The sequence below is a fragment of the Chinchilla lanigera genome, unplaced genomic scaffold (assembly GCF_000276665.1).
Source record: "Chinchilla lanigera isolate Chin_1 unplaced genomic scaffold, ChiLan1.0 scaffold00009, whole genome shotgun sequence".
NCBI classification, from domain to species: Eukaryota; Metazoa; Chordata; class Mammalia; order Rodentia; family Chinchillidae; genus Chinchilla; species Chinchilla lanigera.
The window spans coordinates 2,324,298-2,344,595 of record NW_004955410.1 but is presented as its reverse complement, the minus strand read 5'-3'; the positions used below and the strand labels follow the sequence as shown (position 1 = coordinate 2,344,595).

General features: G+C 40.3%; 1 protein-coding gene across 1 annotated transcript in view; it reads right to left on the bottom strand.

The window, feature by feature from the left end:
- Nucleotides 1-253: 253 nt before the first annotated feature.
- The window catches only part of Sema3a (sema domain, immunoglobulin domain (Ig), short basic domain, secreted, (semaphorin) 3A), a gene marked incomplete at its 5' end in the record, with an annotated part of 198,255 nt that continues 178,210 nt past the window's right edge, over nucleotides 254-20,298 (bottom strand). Inside the window, 3 exon segments of the mRNA XM_005377190.2 lie at nucleotides 254-6,078; nucleotides 7,440-7,582; nucleotides 19,633-19,700. Of these exon segments, the coding sequence (XP_005377247.1) occupies nucleotides 5,623-6,078; nucleotides 7,440-7,582; nucleotides 19,633-19,700 (667 nt within the window). The 3' untranslated portion in view covers nucleotides 254-5,622.

Genomic DNA, 20,298 nt, shown 5'->3' with positions numbered 1-20,298 from the left:
TTTGTTCATATTTACTAATAATTAAAAACACTGCATGAATAAAGTACAGTATTCAAAGCTGAGTAATACTGTCATTCTTTTTTGAAATGCAAAAACATACTTTCCCTGAAAATTGAGATGCACAAAAAAAAACCTAACGTGGAAAAGCTGTTGAATTTTAGACACAAACTTTGTCTAAAATAGTTTAGATTTCTCTAGATTTAGCTATCAACAAAACCAACAAAGCATTAAGAACCGGGCTGCACAAATGACATGGATTTTCAAATGTATTTACTTGAGGTCTAATGCTCCAGTGAGGTTTACAAAGAGAAAGGAGAAGTTGAGACGTCAGAATTACTCAAGCTGTGAGGACTTGAACACATTCAAGAGAACTTTGGCTTAGGTACTGTATAAATAAACACTGCATCTGCAAGTATAATGTTTAGATTAAGAGAAATAAAATACATTCCTTTGTTATATGAGAACAAACAAGACAGTTTAATTTAATGGTGGAGTGGAGTTGACAGATTCAGAATGAAGCTAGCCCTCATTTCTTTTTAAACTTTCGTATAAAATATAGAAATCTTTGCCTGTGTGTGCTAATCTCGCTGGCAGCATTGTCTAGCCATGAATTACTCCAGCCAGGGTATCCCTTGAACAAACAAACACAGACTTCACATTTTAATACTCATTTTGCAGACGCTACACTGCTAATTAGCAAAGCAAGCTCGGACCTGCCCGCCACGGGCTCCAACACTAGAGTAGATAGGCGAAGCGTGACGGTGAACAGCGCTGGAACTCGGAGCACAGAGGGGCCAACATGGCAAAGCAAGCACCTCGTCTCCCTTCTATGGTGGAATTCACAATCCCAGCAGCAGCCTGCCGGGGTGACTTGTCATAAAGTCTGGTTTGGAGATGGTACGAACACTGCCCCGTACTGAGGCTCTGGCTGGGTAAAGGAAACGGAGGTCCGCATGAAGAGAGGATGGAGAGTGTGGGGAGCAGGAGGGGGCATGTGTGACATGCGTCACCACGCTCCAGGGATGAGCATGTGGTCTGTGAATGGAGGCCACTGAACTGAAGTCCAGGAAAAGACGGACAAGCGCACCCTTCGGGCCACTGCCACAGGGCTTCCCATGCCCTGCAGAGCCCTGCGCTCTGTGTCTGCACAGCTTGCTGTGGGCATGCGCACTTGCCTCACCTCTCCCTGTCATTTTTTCCACCCAGACCGTCTTCTCTCTTCACCTGCGTGATCCGCCTGATGTCCCAGCGCACAGCTCTCCCGTGACCTTTCCTCTGCCATCCCTCCTCGCACAGCAGCTCCTTGCTCCGCTTGAGCTTAAGCATTTCTGCTGTGAACTCCACCCTGGCACTCGATGTGAGCAGCAGCTCTGTCACAGTGATTTGCTGAGCTTCTCCTCGTTCTCAGCATCCTGCTAGGCCTCGGGGGCCATGCAAGCCCGGCTTCAAGCAGCTCCTGGTCTGGAAACTGGGCCATGAGCAATGAACCCCATTTCTGTGATCAGTGGGGCCACACAGAGAACATTGAAAGGCATTGCACAGGGGCTGGCTAGCACGGGCTGGGGTCAGCTGGTCAGAAAAGACTTGCAGATAACGAGGTGGTAGCCCTGCCTCTGCCTCCCTCACTTCTCCGTGAGCTCTTTGAGGATGCAGTCATGCCTCACTTGTCCCAGCATCTCCTCCCCTAACAGCATAGAATGAAAGTTAAAATCAGAGACGCTTCTGCAGAGGTACAAATGGGGCTCTGAAGGCTAGGGTGTTCAGAAGCCCAGGTTCCTGTGGCTCAGATGAGCTTTTCTGTATGGTCTCACTGTGAGCGGCCCCCGTGCCCTGCCTGTGTGTGCCTGAGTGTCTGAACGAACAAGAGGGTCTCGTCGGAGGGGCTGGTTGGGCCAATGGCCCTGGGTAAGAGCCGCACTCAGGCAGCCACACTATGTCTTTGGGGGTCCTCTTCACCCTTCAGCTTAAAAACGCCCGTCTCTCTAATTAACTAGCGCACAAACACTGGCAGAAACCAAGCAAGCTAGTAGGACTGTTGCAGACTTCTTGAAAAATAATGTTTTCTTCTTTATGGAAACATGTATTTTGAAGACATTAACATTGACTTTATATCATTACAGACAAAGGTAAAGTAAAATCATGAGTGCCTTTGGCATGTTAGTTCATATCTAGCACGTTGTTACAAAATAAGGAGATGTTGAATTCTATCTGCTGAATGTGTCTTTGAAGCCATGAAACCTGATAGATTTCCATTAAATTGAAGTTGTGCTAAAAATGAATTTACAAGACAAAGATTTCAAATGTTATACTAATGACGCTATAGTGATCAAATGTTTCCCCAAGACCTCCAGGATCAGTAATAACAACAAAAATAAGCTGACATCTTTGCAGATCCTGAATGAAACCAAAATTACTATGAACATGACATAGTATAGAATTTCATTCCTATATTTTTTAGATATGACATAAAAAGGAACAATATTTAATTTAAAGGGCATAAAAATTTGTATCATCACCATAAATATAGACTCCAATTTACAGATGACTACAATGAAGAAATCTGTTAGCTAATTATATAGCAACCTGATTCTGCTTCTCGAAATCTTCTAAGCTTATGTTCCTTAATACCATATGTTACAGGGAACCAGTAAAGACATCTGAATTCAAATATTTTGAAGAAATGTGTATTTAGCAACTGAGTACATGCTAAAAGGAATAATTTACAGCAGCAGTTTCATTACATTTGACTCTCCAGTTTTTTAGTTCCCATCTGAAATGCAATGATAAATATAGATATGGAACATATTTACTCTCTGGCAAAACACATGCTAACTGAATGGGCCTCTTCCTTCCGGCCTGGAAGAGCACATCAACCACCCTGCCCCTGTGTGGAGAAATCTTGTGCCTCAGGGTGACGTCGAGCACACTGCCGTGGAGGACCTACGGAAACTTCTGTCTTACACTGTTCTTCCTCTTCTGTTCAAAACCATTTACATCTCTTTTGCCTAATGTGTAGGTAGCAAAAATATTAAACACGTATCATTAAAAATCACTAAATAATACATTAAAAGAAGCAGTACGTGTGCATTTACATGCATTTACGTTTGATTTCCACGGGGTCATAATTTCCTTTCTGGTATGTCTCTTTTCATACTTTAAGGTTGCTATTGTAATTTGCTGAAGGTCGTGTGAGTCTCTCAACCAAGTTTCATCTCTGATGATACATGCACAGGCCGGCAGCCATTAAAACTAAGTTATTAAGTGAGGCATGAATTCCTTTTCATGCAAGCTGTCCCCTCTCAGTACGCATCAACAGAAGACTGTGACTGTGATAGCAGTTAGCTACCGGCACACTGTATCTGCATTTTTTCCAAAATCTCAGACATGATGGTTTTTAAAGGTATGCCAGTAACTCGTTTGCTTTGGATACTTTGAACTAAAGTCTAGAGATTTTCTATTGATATTTTTTAATGTTAAACAAAACACTCTCAGATTTTGGAAGGTATCCATGAAATTATTATACAATCTCTTTCCCTTCAAATCCTTTTATTTTTAAGGACTAAAAAGAAATAAAACACTCTTGTTACTGCAAATAAATTTGTTTCAGCTGAAAATTTAGAATGAAATGCAACACTGAATTTTAATATAGTTAAGATACTGTACTAAAGTGGAAATAATGAGCTACTTTTGCAGCAGTCTCGATTCTTTGATTTATATTCCAAACATTTTCTGTACAGGAGTGTGTTCTTCCAATTGTGTAACAGTTCAACTTCCCTCTGAAAATACATGTCCAAAACAGAGCCATCTTAGTCAATGGTGCCTAAAATTGGAGGTAGACAATTTTTAGGCTTTTATGTGAAACAAATGTCAACAAGTTGTTTATTCAAATCATCATTAAAAGGGAGACATGAGCTTCCTTCTGGGAAATAGCTCAGCTGAGGAAGAATAAGAATTTTCTGTTGTCTGAGGAGAGAAATTTACGCTGAGTTAATTAGAGTCCCAAGACAACTGGAGTTAAATTTCAATGTCCCTCCTTTAATTAGCAGGAAGCTGCCTTCCTGGTTGTTGTGTGCCCAGTGAAGGGACCGGGCAGGGAAGTGTTCCTGACAAAGACACAGTGTGGAAAGCCCCTGTGTCTCCATGCCAGAGATGCTCACAGTCTCCTCAGGACAACAAGACAAATTCTTGGAGACAAATCTTTTACCTAATTTTGGAAGTTGTGGCAGCAAACAAAGAATTTTACAGTTTTGTAGTTTGGGTCCTTTCTTGGAAACTAGTATGTATAAAAGCCATGCCCACCGACTTGGAAAGAGTCATATATTTTTAATAAGGGTTATTTTCTTCAGCAGGTGAGATACGAGGGGCTGATTCTGAAGGTAAGAAATGTGCCTTTACAATTTGTTCAGCCTGTTACTGATTTCTCTGTCTTTTCCAGAATCATTCAGTGATCCATTAATTCCTAGTGGAATCATAAGAGAGTTTTTATGTCTCATGCATCACGCTCAAATTCAAGCACAGAATTAGGAGACACTTTCTACTAACTGTATTAGGACCATGCTTGTTATTTTTATAAGATGTACAGATCATTATCTTTCCTTTGAGCTTTTACGTAAAGTAAAATGCATTTGACAAATCAATTTTTCCCTTTTCTTGCTGGTTATATTCTGTTTTTCTAGGAACATTACACAAGTTAAAATTAACTTAGGTAATACTTAAAGAAAGGGAGGTGTGAACAGCTTTCATTTGTTTGATTTCCTCAAAAAAATAAAGCATAATTTATATCTTGGCTTTAGGAATTGATGGTTAATAACAGATGTGTATCTAGGACAATACCAGCTATCCTCCTTACAGAACTAAAAAAAAAATGTCAATAAAAGCAGCACACATTTGGAATTTTTAAAACCAACGATATAGCACAATAATTGTAAGACAAAAAGCTACTCTAGCTTAGAAAACAGCTAATTTTTACTGCATATTTGTCTTGATACATTTAAATTATCATTTTAATAAAATACATCTTTAGGTCAAAGCTGAAAGAAGACATCAGTAGTAGATCAGTGTATTCCATTTTGCCTCTGGACGCTGGATGGTTTATGTATTTTACATTTCCACAGACCATTTCATTCAGTATCATTTTCCTTATTTTCCTCCTGCAGTACGTACAAATGTGAGTGCTGGTAGACAAAAAAAAATATCTTCGCATCCAACCACGTTTTGGAATATTCATCAGCTCAGTAAATCCATGCAGTTTCCTTTAAACTTCTAGTTCAATATGATGGCTTTGCTGATGCAGTTATTCTCCGGCAGATGGCAATATGGCAAGGGACATTTTAATTTCTCAGGCAAAGGAGGTGGAACTTGTACAATGGATTCTCGTAGGAAACAGTCTGCTAGGGTGAACATCCGTGCGCACCTGCAGCCTTCGTAGCTGTTGGTATTAGGAAGAAAGCCTGTTAGGAAAGTTACTCATGGACTTAATTTATAATTGGTGGAACTCAGTTGAATTCTTCACCATTGTAAACACCCACGTAATGCCATGGAAAGAGTTCGTGTATATTGCATTTTTCCAGTTATTGTCTAGGCAAGTTGCTACTCGTTTGAGGTTTCTAGAGGTAACGCAGCTCAGACACTCCTGGGTGCCCTCTCGAACTCGTGGGTCCTCCGGTTCCTCCCTTTCTTGTTCTCCTGTAAGTGCTTCCACTTGTTGCCGTTCCCTTGACTGTGGGCTGGCCTTTGCCGGCGCTGCTTCCGGTCCCTTTTCCACACCTGCTCACAGAACTCGTCCATCGTGTTCAGGTTGGGGTGGTTGATGAGCTGCATGAAGTCTCTGTACCAGACCTTCTGGCTCGGGGTCAGGCTGCCGGCCATCTCTTTGGTCTTGGAACTATCCCCATCGTCGTCTCTGTGCAGAAGTTCCTCCAGGTGCTCCGTGTCGATGACCTCCAGCGTCACTCTGAGAAGAGTCTGCATGAACCCGTGCTCCACGGCATGGCACAGGTAGGTGCCCGAGTCCTTGCGCTGCAGGCTACGCAGCAGCAGACCTTGCTCCGTCCTGACGATGTGGTCGTCCACTCTGATCTAGCGGGGAAGAGAGAGGTATTACACAACCCACGTATTTCCTGAGCATATGAGACCTGAAGATCTCAGGAAAAATTCAGATTTTTTTTTTTAGGTGCAAGTTAGTAGTTAACACAATTTCTAATTGGAGATTGAGGACAGCACTTTTGTGTCTAGGAAAAGAGTTGCAACCATCCATTGTTTTTAAGATCACTGGAAAATATTGGCTGTATCACTGCTTTATTTTTACTTTTTTATTTTTGGTACTGGGAATCAAAGTCAGGACTTTGCACTTGCCAAGCAAGGTGCTGTGCCACTGAGCTGTATCCCTGGCTCCACATACTACTGCTTCACTAAGATTTCCTATAAAAAATTTAAATAACCAAGGTAAAGGGAGGAAAGAACAAATATGTGATTTTATCTTATAAACTGAAAGGTAGGTATTTATCTATGACACAAAGTTAACATTAGATACTTAAACTGGTAAGACAAAACCATGGCAGAGAAAACAGTAGGTGATTAAAATGGACTTAACTGAGATTAAATGAAAGAAATATAAACTGGGAGTTGGACAACAGGAAGAAAATAAGTAACTTTAAAATTTCTAAGCATTTGTTTAACTTATCAGGCATTGAATGGGACATAAAAAGGAGACTATGCTCTTACTTTTGTCCTGAATACAGTTTACAAAAGAAATTTCTAGAATTCCAGCCTGGCAGTGTATAAAATCAATTGACATTTGCACAATGTGATTATATAGAGACTGTTTAAAATGTCAAAAAACTACTAATGGGAGTAGTTTTTTATAGTCATATTCACTGGTAAAATTATTAACGCATAAAACATTTTGCAAATCAGCCAGTCCAGACATTTTTAAATGCAGTTAAATGTTCTTAAAGGCTCGGCATTCTCTCGGAGACTGTCTGTGACTTGGCTTTTACAGAGGAAATGGCAGCTCCACTGTGGAGCAGTAGGCAGTTCTCAGCACCTCATTCTCGGTTCCTACCCTCTGCTCCCCACTCCTTCCCAATGTGAGGAAGTCAGAAAGAAAGGAAACAAGTGGGAATACAAGAATTCAGCGAGCAGAAGTTAAACTGGAATGTCTGACTGCTTAGATGGAGAAATGTGATATACTGGCTTTGCAGATGATCTCAGTGAGACGCAGGGGGCCCTGGAACGTGTCCCTGGTGCCCCTGCGGCAGAACCTTGCTGCCATCACACTGCTCCTCCAAGTCCTATCCGGCCTGGCGTCTCAACAGCCCTCAGCAAATGCGTGCTCGCTGTGAACGAGCTGTGAGGACCGGGAGGGCTGTCAGTACTTCTCTATCCCGCGGTCAACAGTGACGCTAGGCAGAAACAGTCCGGGCAGTGGCACCCAGTACCTCTTCTTTCCGCTCCTCGTTCCGCCGCTGGAACTGCCAGTACACCAGTGCGCGCTGGGACTTGGGGCTGCACTCCAGGAAGGTGCTGCTGTTTTCTACTCCGTAGATGATCCTCTCCTCCAGGCTGTGCCCGTGGGGATTATCTGCGCAGGAGGAGGAAAAAACAAAAGGAGAAAATGTTAGAGGAGTCAGGTCCACTCTCCAAAGAATGCATTTGTAAATTGAGGCGAGGACTTGTTGCCAAGTTGGAAGTTTTCAATGGTTGGAAGATGGCAAGAAATGTCAAGGACATAAACTTTCCGAAGCCGAATGCCTACCTAGTAGAATAATCATTGTGTTCTGGGTTGTGTGGAAATTGGTCTACCAGAAAATAGCATTCCATTAGCAAAATCAATCACATGTGCCTCTGACTCTTTATCCTCATCTACCAGGACAGTGCACTATGGGAACATAGTTCCGCACTGGAGTTCTACAGCCTGACTAATGGAGCCAGTCTGCATGACACTTTTCTCCAGTGGAAAGTTACTGCGTTGGGCTTTTGGAAAAAAAAGGATCTGTTTCTGAGATATTATTTTACCATTTTGTGTTTTTCATCTCTAAAATTAAATTCATCAGCCAATAATATTTACCTAGCTTTTTAAAGAAGGTAGAGTTCAGGAAGTTTATACTTCCCACCAGTAACCCTTAAAACATCCACAAGGTTGTGCTGATGCCCACTTGCTGCGAAACACTTGGGAAGGCTCAGAAGAAAGACGCATAATTACAATACAATGTGGTTTCAATTGTCCTTATTTTAAAATGACACATCTTTTATTAATTTCAAGAATTAGGCTATGGAATATGGCAAGAGTATATAATAAAATACAGCAATACGAAAGCCTATTTCCTGATTAAGTTTCTATTATTTTACCCTTTATGTAACCTCCTTCAATGTGGTAACTGAAACACAGCTCAGATCAAAAGGACAACACAGGGAATCTAGGTGGAACTCACTTAGAGGACAAAATGCCATATTATCTTGTATAATCCTGTTTCCATTATGACATCCTGGGCAGTCTGGAACTCATTACATTAATTTAGAAAATAATAAATATATTTCACATGCATAGGAAGCTGACAGTGGAGACAGATGAAAAATTTTTGCCCTCTCCTTCAAACTCAGCAAGGTTTTTAATTTAAAAAACACCCCCTCCCGTCTTCGGCATCCCTTTGTCGTAATCAGCTGAGTCTTTTGTCTGTGGAACCCAGTACTGTCTACTTGAAGTACATCCCAAGCTTCCCAAAGCCTGGCTTCTCTTGGTCGCTGTGCATGGCCCATGGCCGTCACCCCTTCTCTTGCTTGGCTAAGTCCACTTTCTGTTCGCTTAGCACCTCGGTGAGCCAGGCTCAGCGGCTGTCTCTATTGCCCCTGTGTGGTATTACTAGCATGAGGATACATCTGTCTCCTCACTGCCATGACCAATGCCCTGGAAATGGCAAAACCTAAGGCATTACTGCAAAGGGAAGAAACAATATTTGACTGATCCCAAGTCGCACCTCTTTTTAAAAATTAAAGATATACATCCTACGTCTCAAGGTCTACAATGAACACAGCACATGTTTTCCCTCTGAGATTAGTGGTGCGTCTTGAGTTAAACAAATGCAGCACACGAGGCTGGGGTTGTTGGTAAGGCGTCTGTTCCTTGCGTAGAGGAGTGCTGAGTCGCTGGGCCGCTGAGTCCAACAGGGCTGGGAAAGAAGTCTCCTGTGGTTCAGGGGCAGCCATGAGTAACCAGAGTGTCCCTCACAGAAGTCAGTGCTGAGGAGATAGCTCAGTGGCACAAGTGCCGGCTGGCAGGCACAAGGTCCTGAGTTCAATTCCCAGTACCAAAAGAAAAAGAAGAAAAAAAAGTCAGTGCTGCTTATGTCAAACGCACTGTTTCTGCTGATGGCTCTCTGTGTGGGCCACTGGGTGGAGACATCTTCTTACCCTGTGGAAAGCACTTTTCACCCAGCCTCTGTCTATGCACGAGTTGTAACGTACCTGGCTGGTGACAGAGGAAAACCTAAAACTAACCACAAACACCAGGGAGATTGGCCACTGTCTCCTGTCTGCACAGCCCTGCCTCTCAGGGCTGCTTTCCTCATGTAGAAATTTATAATAATAGACTTGTCTGTCACCTGACCTGTCTACATTACTATCACAATCTACAGAAGTAAGTTTCTGCTCTTAAATACAAAGCTCTGCATAGATCCTTCAATACACTAGTTGACACAGAGCAAAAAAGAGCAGAGTGACTGTAATAGGAAAGAGCTGGCCGTGAAGTAACTGGGCATGTTATTTTGAAAATCACTGTTCAAATGGTCTTTTCAGTTCATCTCAGAAGTCTGCTTTGCTAAGCTTTCCGGTAGTCCTGGGAAACCTATCAGTTTTTATTTTGCTCTTCAACATCTTGTCTGGTGGCAGTAAATTTTCCATGTATACCAGAAAAAATAAAATGAAAAAGTCATCCGAAATGTTTTCTGATATTAAAGACTTAACCTCACCCATGACTTCCTTAGTTGAATCTGATAGAACATGATGTCTAATTGAATGAAGAATTTATAGGAAATTGCTTTTAGTTTAACGTAGTGCATTTCTTGGTCATCACAAAACACCAGGACATCCAGGGTCTTGCTCACCCAAATAAGATAAGCATGTTTGGAAAACCGGTTTCCTGGCCTGGTGCTTTCCTTAGTTTGTTTTGATAACGATTCTGGCCAGTACTCTAAAGTCTCATTTTCCCCAAGTTGACCTTTTCTCCTGGCCCCTTCTCCAGAGAGAAACATCTTCAAGCAAATAACCAGGAAGCCTAATGTTCTGCCATAGGAGCTATCAGTCATGCTCAGTACACAGGTGCTATTGTGTTTCTTCAGTGGGAGATTCTTGCATTTTATATTTGGTTCTGTTCTGCTGCCATTGGCCATAATTAGAAAAGTCAGCTTTTGTTGGATACAGTGATTTCTGTTAATTCCTCTGTAGTAGACTGTTTCTACCATCAGCAACTTTTCATTTACGGTCAGAATTTTCAATTAAGGTGGCTTGGCCAAGCACACCCATCTGTGAGCCCCCAGGTATACTTACTGCTAAATTGGGGACTTGTAATTCTCCTCCATTTGAACACCTGTGAGTAGGTGTCTAATAAACAAAGTCACTCCATAAATATTATCCCCCTTTGTAACTCTTCCACCCAACCATTTTCTCAAATTTTGTGCAATATAGGAAACATTAATGATACCCTCTCCTATCTGTCTGTCTCTCTGTCTGTCTCCTCCTCCTCCCTTCCTCCCTTCCTCCCTCCCTTTCTCTCTAGTTCTCCTCCAGAAAATCTTTCTCAAATGAGTACAACATTTCAATGCTTGTCTTCTGGTCTTATTATATTCTTCTAGCCTCATTATATTCTTCACTCTCAGTTTCATCTTTGTTATTAAAGCCAATATCTCCACATAGAAAAGGCAGCAGACAAGAGCTTTATACTAAATATTTTTCCAAGAATATAATATTGAATCCAGTTACCTAATTTTACACCAAAAGCTCAACTGAGGAGAGATCAATGATTAGAAATTTTCTGAAGGGTATAAAATTTTATATCTTCAGAGTAAGTGTGAACTGAAATCTCCCTCTAGATCAGTGATGGCGACACTCTTGGAGACTGAGTGCTCAAACTGTAGCCAGAGTGTGCTTATTTATCGCAGAGCGCCAACACTGCAATTACACCTGAACACTGAAGTTTTGATTTAGAAAAAACACTCAGACAACTCATGACAACATCGCAGAGAGGGCACCACCTGCTCGCTGTGACCTACGTGCCATTGATTCTCCTTCGTGGCTCTAGTTTAAGCCAGTCGGTCTGAGGGGGACACGGGAACGTGTTGGGGTGTTGATAAGTGACTTCTGATGTAGTGTTCCCCAGTCTCTGTGGAAGGAGCTCACAGGCAGTGCTCCATGATGCACCTGTGTTTATGTCTCAGTGTCATGAGGGTCCTGGTCCTTCAGTTGCAGCGTTTTCTCCATGCTCATCACCAGGAAATGTTTCCTGCTCTAATTTTTAGGAATCACTACTATTCTCTGGAATCACCAACTTTTTCTTAAAAGGAATTAATTTTGTGATCATATTTCTCCTCTACCCTGGCTGGAAAATAAAAGGTTAGACAAATTTAGGTCATTTCTTCATAGATTCTTGGTAATATGTTCTGGGTGCATGACTGATTTTGTTAGTATACCTGCTTTGCCTGTGGCATTATCATCTGTGTCTTATCCTTGTTTATTTTAATCAAATAATTGCAAATTGTCTTAACTATATTATGTAGATTATTTAGCAATTATAGATACCACAAAATTTTTTTTGGTCTTCCTATGCAGTTCAGGCTGGTCTTGAACTCACTTTGTAGCCCAGGCTGGCCTCGACCTCACAATGATCTTCCTGCCTCAGCCTCCCAAGTGCTAGAATTACAAGAGTGGGCCACCACACCTGGCTCAAGATACCATAAATTTGTATAACACTTTTAATATAGTTTTTGTCATACTTAAACTATACCTACATAAAATACTAGGCATAAAATACTAGTACAATATTGGACACAGTAATAGCTGTACATATGTCAGGTGATTATTATTGTTCTTATTATTGTCATTGTGATAGTCTAGACTGTTAATTCAGTATATAAAATGCTTCACTGAGAATCTACATTAAGACAAATTATGAAGTCCTTTCCAATAGTAATCCTACTCCCACAAAATCACTGAAGAAAGCATTTCCTCTTTAGTAGGTTTTAAACATCTCTTTTCTCATGTCTTTTCAGAGCACATGGAGTCTTGTTTGTTACAATTATTGTTCAACTGGCCGTCTTTCCCAGTACTCTGTGATCCACAGTCTACCACAGAGGTGATAAGAAACCCTGAGCAGTTGTTTGTCAAGTGGAAAATCCAGATAACCATAACTATCATAACTTTAAAGGGTGAAATTTCACGTAACTATGACAACCTCAAGACACAGACTTATGACTACATAAAAGAAATGATTAAAAGTGTAATAAATAGAAAGGGTCGAGGAGTTATAACACTGACTATGGCAGAATGTTTCATTGAACTGCTATAAACTTCAAAGTTTCTTAAGTTTAATAATTTTACAAAAGTAGATTTGTGATGTGCCAAGAGCACATAACGATTAATCAAGTATACTCCAAATCAAAAATTCCAGATATGGGAAAAGAGCAGAAAGAGATTTAAGAACTTGTGAATATACTGTCCCACCTCCAAGGAGATCTATACCACTAAAGGCCCATGGGTAATTTTGTAGATTTTCACAAAGAAAATAATCTTGTTCAAAGCTGTTTTCAAATGCACTTTGCACTTAGAAAACAACTATTTGAATACAAATTTTTGTCATGAAAATTACCAATGAACAAGAAGGGTACAGTGGTTAAACCGGCATAATAAATCCTCTGGGGCTCAGCAATCCAAATGGTTGCAGCAAACTAACTGAAAGTAACAAAATACTAAAATTTTTCCAAAGCATCAGCGTGTTTGGATAATACAATATTACAATATGTTATAGCTGTTAATGACAAGTAATAATGTTTTTAAGGAAGTGGCCTCCAATTAATCATTTCCTCTCTTAGTGGTATACTTTATGGAAATGAAATGAGGCTAATAAACCCCCAAAATGGAAAGAAAAAAGAAGTTAAATAAATTGCTTCCTTTTGTAACAACAAAAAAGCTATGATATCCATCATTTGGCCAAAAGTATCATGTTGCTAAAGGCCTTATTGAGCATTTGATTCTCTTCCAGGTAGCAGAGACAGAAGGTATCACACTTAAGCTGCCATTCATATCACTCTCCATTTTAACCCCAGAAATGTCTCCCAGGGTGGAAATGTGAAGAACGTAACAACCCTAGGGAATTTGTGTCACAGGGAGAGACAGAGAGGGATGAGGTAGTGAGCCAGGTATCCCTTTACACTTTGATTTCTGATACTCTACTATTTCTGATACTCTGATATTAAATTTGAATATTATAAATAATAAATATAAAGGTAAACTTAATTTAGGAGAGAGGCAAATAGATGCAAATTATTTTGAATATTTACTTAGGTTATTTAGCAAATACAGTTACTATATTGTACAAAGAAAAATTAAATTCTAAATGTTTCATCACATTGTATTTTAATATTTTTCTTTTTTTTTTTTTTTTCTCCAGTACCAGGAATTAAACTCGCAACCCTGAGCTTGCCAGGCAGGCACTGTGCCACTGAGCTAAATCCCAAGCCCCTACTTTTCTCAATAATATTCAGTGTGAAAGGTCAAGCATGGAGGCAAGGAAATGGGAAAATGTCCATGAACCCCTGGTGGAACAGGACACCAGCAACGCACTCATTAAGTACAAATGCCATCACTTAGCTTTTGCTAACTCGATTCTGGATGATCTCTGCAAATACAGCACATGCTTTATCAATGGAAAAATTTTTGTTTGAGTTCAACTGGATGAACAATATCTCTGTAGGCTGAAATAGCCTGAAAAGCATTTCACAGGTTGATTAATATCCTTTGGTAAGGTATAAAACATTTAAAAGTGAAGAAAAAATGAATTTATCTATTCATGTATTTTTTGAACCTCCATATTGAGATGGTTGAAAACTGACTTTATAATTAGCATAGTAAGTTTAGAAAAAATTTTATAATGTATGTTATAGTATACAACAGGGATTACGGTCATTTACTTATCAAGCTAAGGCTTACTACTGTTTTTCCAATTCTTACTAGGCCAACTATACCAAGTACAGTCTCTGAAACACTTCCTGGCTGTGCTTTTGCAAACACACATGCACCAATCAACGCATGCATGCCTGTGTATTTAGGCACATGCATGTGATTTTTATGCATGTATTAGAAATATGACCCATATATATGAAGTTTAGTGGATGTAATATTTCAACCATAAAAAGACTTAATTAAAGAAACCTTATAGTAAATTTGAACTTGTAATTTATCAACTTTTAAGTCAATTAAAATTTTAAAGTAAGTTGTTTTATGTCCTTGGTGCTGGGAAGTAATTATCAACCAGGATATAACATTTTAGAATTTTAGAATTTAGATAATTTCTACTCTTCTTGAATACATGAATCCTTGTGAATTTCTTCTTAAAATGACATAGTCTTAATGCAGCTAGGTTCATGGATAGACAGACGTACGAACGTAGACATACGTGGAAATTTTAACTTTATCATTTGTAGGTAACTGTTTCACAGAAAGAATCACTAATATCCTAGTCTTAGAGATTCCTACTTCATAAATATGATAAAGGGATTGATGCATTATGACGTGAAAGATGAAGCCGCTGGATAGTTATATTTCACACTGTACTCTCCCACTCACGCTGGCACAGGCTAAAATACTCCTTAAAACAGGAGAAGCTGAAACCCAGTTGCTCAGAAAGCAATATGAATATGAAGATATCTACTATTTGTTTAGTCTATGCAGAACATCTGGTATGTTTTATTTTCACAATTTTATAGCAAACGCATTACCAAAGAAAGCACAGATAATCTATATGCCAGAGGGACAACTACTACAGAAACATTTACTTAAAAAATCAGGAAATGTGAATTTTACTGTTTCATTTATTTTTCCCCAGGAGATATGGTGGGAGATAGAAAAATACCCATTTGTGGAAGCAGAAATCTTCCATTAAAAATAATGAAAATTCCATCTTATATTTCAAAGATATGTGATCCATATAGCTTTGGAATTGAGGAAAAGTGCAGCAAGCTGAAAAACTCTGTTCGTCACAGTAAAGTTATGGGCATATGAACAGGTGGCTTCTGGTGACGTACGTAAAGACGTTAATAAAGCACAAAGAGAAAAGCAGGTTTTTCTAAGCTGGTCTTAATCATGCTGTGTGCCGCATACGCAGTAGTGGGCAGAACTGGGTTCTTCACCTGGACTACTTCAGAAGACAGCAGCTGCTGGTTGATTATTCCAAAAACATAAAGTCATTTCAAAGGGGTTCAGAAAAACAATGGCAGGTAATACTAAAATGATCTGTATTTGGATCACACTCATTTATGTCATTCTGACAGTAGAATGTGCCTCACAGTTGCTCTTGATCTGAATTTGCTTTGCGCTTGTGTTCTTTCAGAAAGAATCATTTCTGACTTCTACCAACTGTGGAACTCTTTCAACCCAATGTTTCCTTAAGCTAAAGTCCCTGGCCGAGGCTTTGGGTCTTCCCCGCAGTGTGAATAGGGAGAGTAAATCCGTGTTAAGCTGCACCTTATGGCCCAAGCAGTGTTTTCCCCCTATTTGCACTGCCCAGGGTTAAGACTGAGATGGGCAGCTCTCCTTGCGATATCCATCTCTGTGAGTGCGTATGTCTCACTTAGAGCTCCATCAAATTGTCCGGGATTGTGGCTCCACGCCGGAATCCTCTACTAGATTGCTCATCTTGGGCACCTTTTCTGAGCAGTACAAACAATAGTGGTGCATTTCACATTCTGCTTCACCTTAGACTTGATGAAACTTGGTAATTTATTGAATTACAGATTTTTTAAAAAGTCGACATCAGCACATCCATCAAAACTTAAGGCTCCTCTTCGAGCTGAATGCTCACATTCATATGTGGAAGAGGCTACGGCATAGATCATAATAGCACTGCTCCAAAAAACTAGATTTATAGCTCTTTAGACCATAAAGATGGCAGTGCCAAAGATATTTTATAAAATTTGAGAATGATGTTGATGCCAACCAAGACATAAATTGAGATGGGCTAGCTGTGGAGATAATTCAGAAGATTGGATTCTGTGAAAATTTTACTGCAAGATGCTAAAAAGGAAATGCGTGTATGTAGAACAGCCAAGAAAACTATTAGGAAGTGAAATTCAAGGATGCCATTAAGCTAGAAGATAGGACATAAAATACTTCAAAGATCCAGAAATCTAAGATGGATGTTATGACTTTTTACAAAAATATTGGTACTTATGGTGTAGCTTTTTCCTTTCTGGATACATAAATCATAGTATGGCTCATTTTGGTTTATAAGGCCGGGGAAATGGGAGATAGTTTGAGGTCAATTGACTTGGCTAGTCATTCTCCTGAATGCTAAGTTGGACAAGCTCCAATTTTGAGCATAGCAATTATTTTAGGGCAGGGAACGGGCTGGAAACAACCTGAAATTCCTCTTTAGCGTTCTGTATGAGGTGTGACTAGGAAGACGGATCTACCAGTGCACACCCTCTCTGGGGTTTTACACTCAGAGCTTTCTAGGGGAAGGGTCACCGCTGATGAGGCAGAGTGTGCTGGACATTCCAACTTCACCAGGGCCAGTTCACCACCAATCTTGCTTTGCAGGAGAGGGAGCTGAGTACTCAGTGGGTGTTCAAGTTTTCATCTCCAGTGAAATTTCTTTCAGCTTAACTCAGAGTTATTTTATGTACAGCATCTGTATTAAAACCTCGGGACATGTAAAATATAAAGTGTTACCAAGTATGTTTACCATTACAGCTGGAAAGGATCACACCAAAGTGTGTAATTTGGTTTCACGTTGCTTAGCAGCTTTCTGTGAAAACATCTCCTATCTTTATGTGTTTCCACATGAGCACATACGCTTTACTGGATGTGAGAAGTGACATTAGCAAGATGAAATACATGATTTAACAGGGTTGCACTCTGGATTATTGCCCATTTGACTTTCAAATATTGCCATTGACTGCTCCAAGGTAGAATACGGAGGCCTCCAGTAAGACCGGGCCGGTCAACTTGGAGTGCATTACTTGGCTCCCAAACACTTGAAATTCACTGTAGTCTATGTACGCATGTGTCAGGTGTGGTCAGTCAGCCACAGAAGCAGGCCAGGAACAGAGAAGCCTTCCTAGAGAGAACACGCTATCAGCACACAGATTCCTGAGCTGCTGTGTCTTTCCTCCCCCGTGTCAGAAGCAAGTAGGATTGTTCACACGCATGTGCAGATGCACACATGGGCACACACATGCAGATCCAGTAACATTAAACCACACCAATTCCTTTACTTTATGAGGTATGCATTCTGATCTAAGATTTAGGAGAAAATTTTATTTGCCTTTCTTTACTTTCTAAAACGAAGCAATTCTAGATCCCTAATTCTCACAGGTGTTTCTCACTTTAATTCATCAAAACACACCTATAATCAGAAATGTTCCCTAAACCCCATTCATTGGATGATCAGCAATATTCAGTTATCCAGCCTCACTTTCTTTTCAGCACTGGGGTTTGAACCCAGGACCTCACACATGCTGGTCAAGTGCTCTAACACAGACTTACATTTCCAGAATTTCCTTTTCGTCATTTTTTTTAATAGACACTCATTACTGTAGTATAACTATTATTTCGGAATACCAACTGCATCTATAAAGGAACTACACTGCTAAACAAATGGATGCATCGGTAAGATTATATAATCTCTAACAATTTCAAAGCATAGCACAGTGCTCCATGTACTCTGTATAAGTCATTGTTATTAGTTAACTGATAACCTCAAAAGATGTTTCTTAGAAGAGATTTCATTTCTGAATGATAGTAATATGATAATATATAACTGAAACATTTTTCAGAACTAACCGTATCTTCTATTTAGTTTAAACCCTTGGGGAGAAAGGTGTGCAAAAGAAAAAATAGCAAGGTGACTACTTATAGTTGAAATCTCTACATCATTCATTCAAAAAATATTTATTGAATACCTACAGCCTTCCTGATGTCACATCTGATGTAGCCCTAGAAATATAACACCCACAAATAACAAAGTTCACATTGATATGAAGACTAAAGTCTGATTGGAAATGAATTCTAATTACATCCTTCTGCATTTTTACTTCCAGTTATTATCTTTAACTCTCCAAATCTAAGCAAATGGATTATTTGAAATGATGAATTCACATTTCTTAATTCTTCTTCTGAAATAGGGCTGGTCACAATTCAATAGCTCCACATGACATAGATGGAAGACAGACGCCTGACTGAACGTGCCCTTTGATAATTTCGGGAGGGTGTGTCAGTGAGGGCACCGTACCCACGCAGGGACAAACAGCCACCAGATGAGTGTTCTCCTTTTTATTTAAAAGGAAAACAGTGACCGATGGGAGAACCCTTGGGGAGAAAGGTGTGCAAGCAAACTAAGTCTCATTGGCTCCTCTCATGGCTGCCCTGTCCTGCTGCTGCCATTTCCCAAGAAATTAGGTCTCAGCACAGTAGCACGAGGTCTGCACACCTCACCCGCGCAGCACGGCAGGGGGCGCTGTGTTGCAGGGCGTCACTAGATTGGCACACAGCCTGGGAACTACATGTGGCGGTGTCTTCCTGATGTTCATTGGCCATGGGATTCTAACCACGTGAGTAAAACCTTAGAGATGGTGTTAGGGCTGAGAAAAAGCCATCCACATAGACAACAGGAGGATTATGTTTCCTTGCAAGGTTCGAGTTGAGCTTTCAGGCATTTGTAATTGAGAAGTGTTCATTAGCTGTCATTAACAGGCTCGTCCAGCAGAGGGTAGCGCAACTTCATTATTATTTTCATAAATGGTTGAAGTGGGCAGAGTGAGCTATGAGCACAGTTTTACTGCATTTTAAATAAAGATGAACAGATGTTTCAGCATTAAGTAAATAACCGTGACATTAAGCGGGTCTCAGCCTCCTCCAGGAAGCCCAACCCGACCAGTGCTGCAGTGTGAATTCCGTGCACACCCGACCAGGGCTGCAGTGTGACGGCGCCGTGCCGTCTTCTACTGCACTGTAAAGAGGGGTACCGCTCCCCTCACCAGCACACAGAGGGATGATTCTCATGCTAGGTTTAAGACTATGTTCTTCTTTAACATATTTAAATGGACATTTTTATTGTCTACTCTGCTCAGGTTGCTACTATTTATAACATATATACTTAAACCTGGTCTCTTCCTGTGCATCTGAGAAAGCTGAGCTGTACATTTCAGCGATTTCTGAAAGCTTGAATTCCTCGTACCTATGGTATTGAAATACTTCTCCCTGCTTTGTGTGCTTTAGCATTTCCTTTCTGCTGGATTTTCTTTCAGCTCAGTTGCTTTTCTTCAAGCATTCTAGGAGAGACGTGTGCATGGCGTGTATGTGAGCTAGTGTGCACGCGTATCAGGAGAGCTCAGCAGAGCAGGGCTGAAGAGCAGACCCAAGACTCACCGTGGTGCTGTAAGTCTGAGCAGTGCGTAAGCGGATCTCCATTTCTTATGTCTTGTCGTCTTGTGCGTCTACAAAAACGACAAGTCAGAGGCATTAGTGAAGGTCTGTTATTCTCCACAGGTATTCGTGATAAGCATCAGCATCTGTACCGAATACTCCAGGAACTCGTAGGAAGAGATGCATTTGCATCCAACGGAAAGATCTTTACAAGCAGTTCATGCACCTGTAAGAGCAATGAAGAAGACGGGAAACAAGTACACAGATGTACTGATGATGATCTAAAAGCCTTTTAAAGTACAGGGCAGAAAATTTATGGGTTTTTGCTGTCAGATATCAGATAACAATCCTAACATCCATAAACTCTAGGCTTAACTTCCAAGAAAAAACCCACAAAATTTGGAATAGTGGCCCATTTCCTCAACAAACTTTATTTATTAAGCCTTCATCAAATTTTATTTCTGATCATTAGTGTGGGAGTAAGCATGACTAAGGCTCATTGTTATCTTTTTCTCATGGTCTATGCATAATTCCTTAAATAAACTTGTAAATTTTTAAAATGTTAAAACTGACCATTCTTTCTTTCTGTTTTTTGTTTTGTTTTGTTTTGTTTTTTTTGTTTTTTCTGTTGTTGTTGTTTTTTCTCAGGTACCGGGAATCGAACTCACG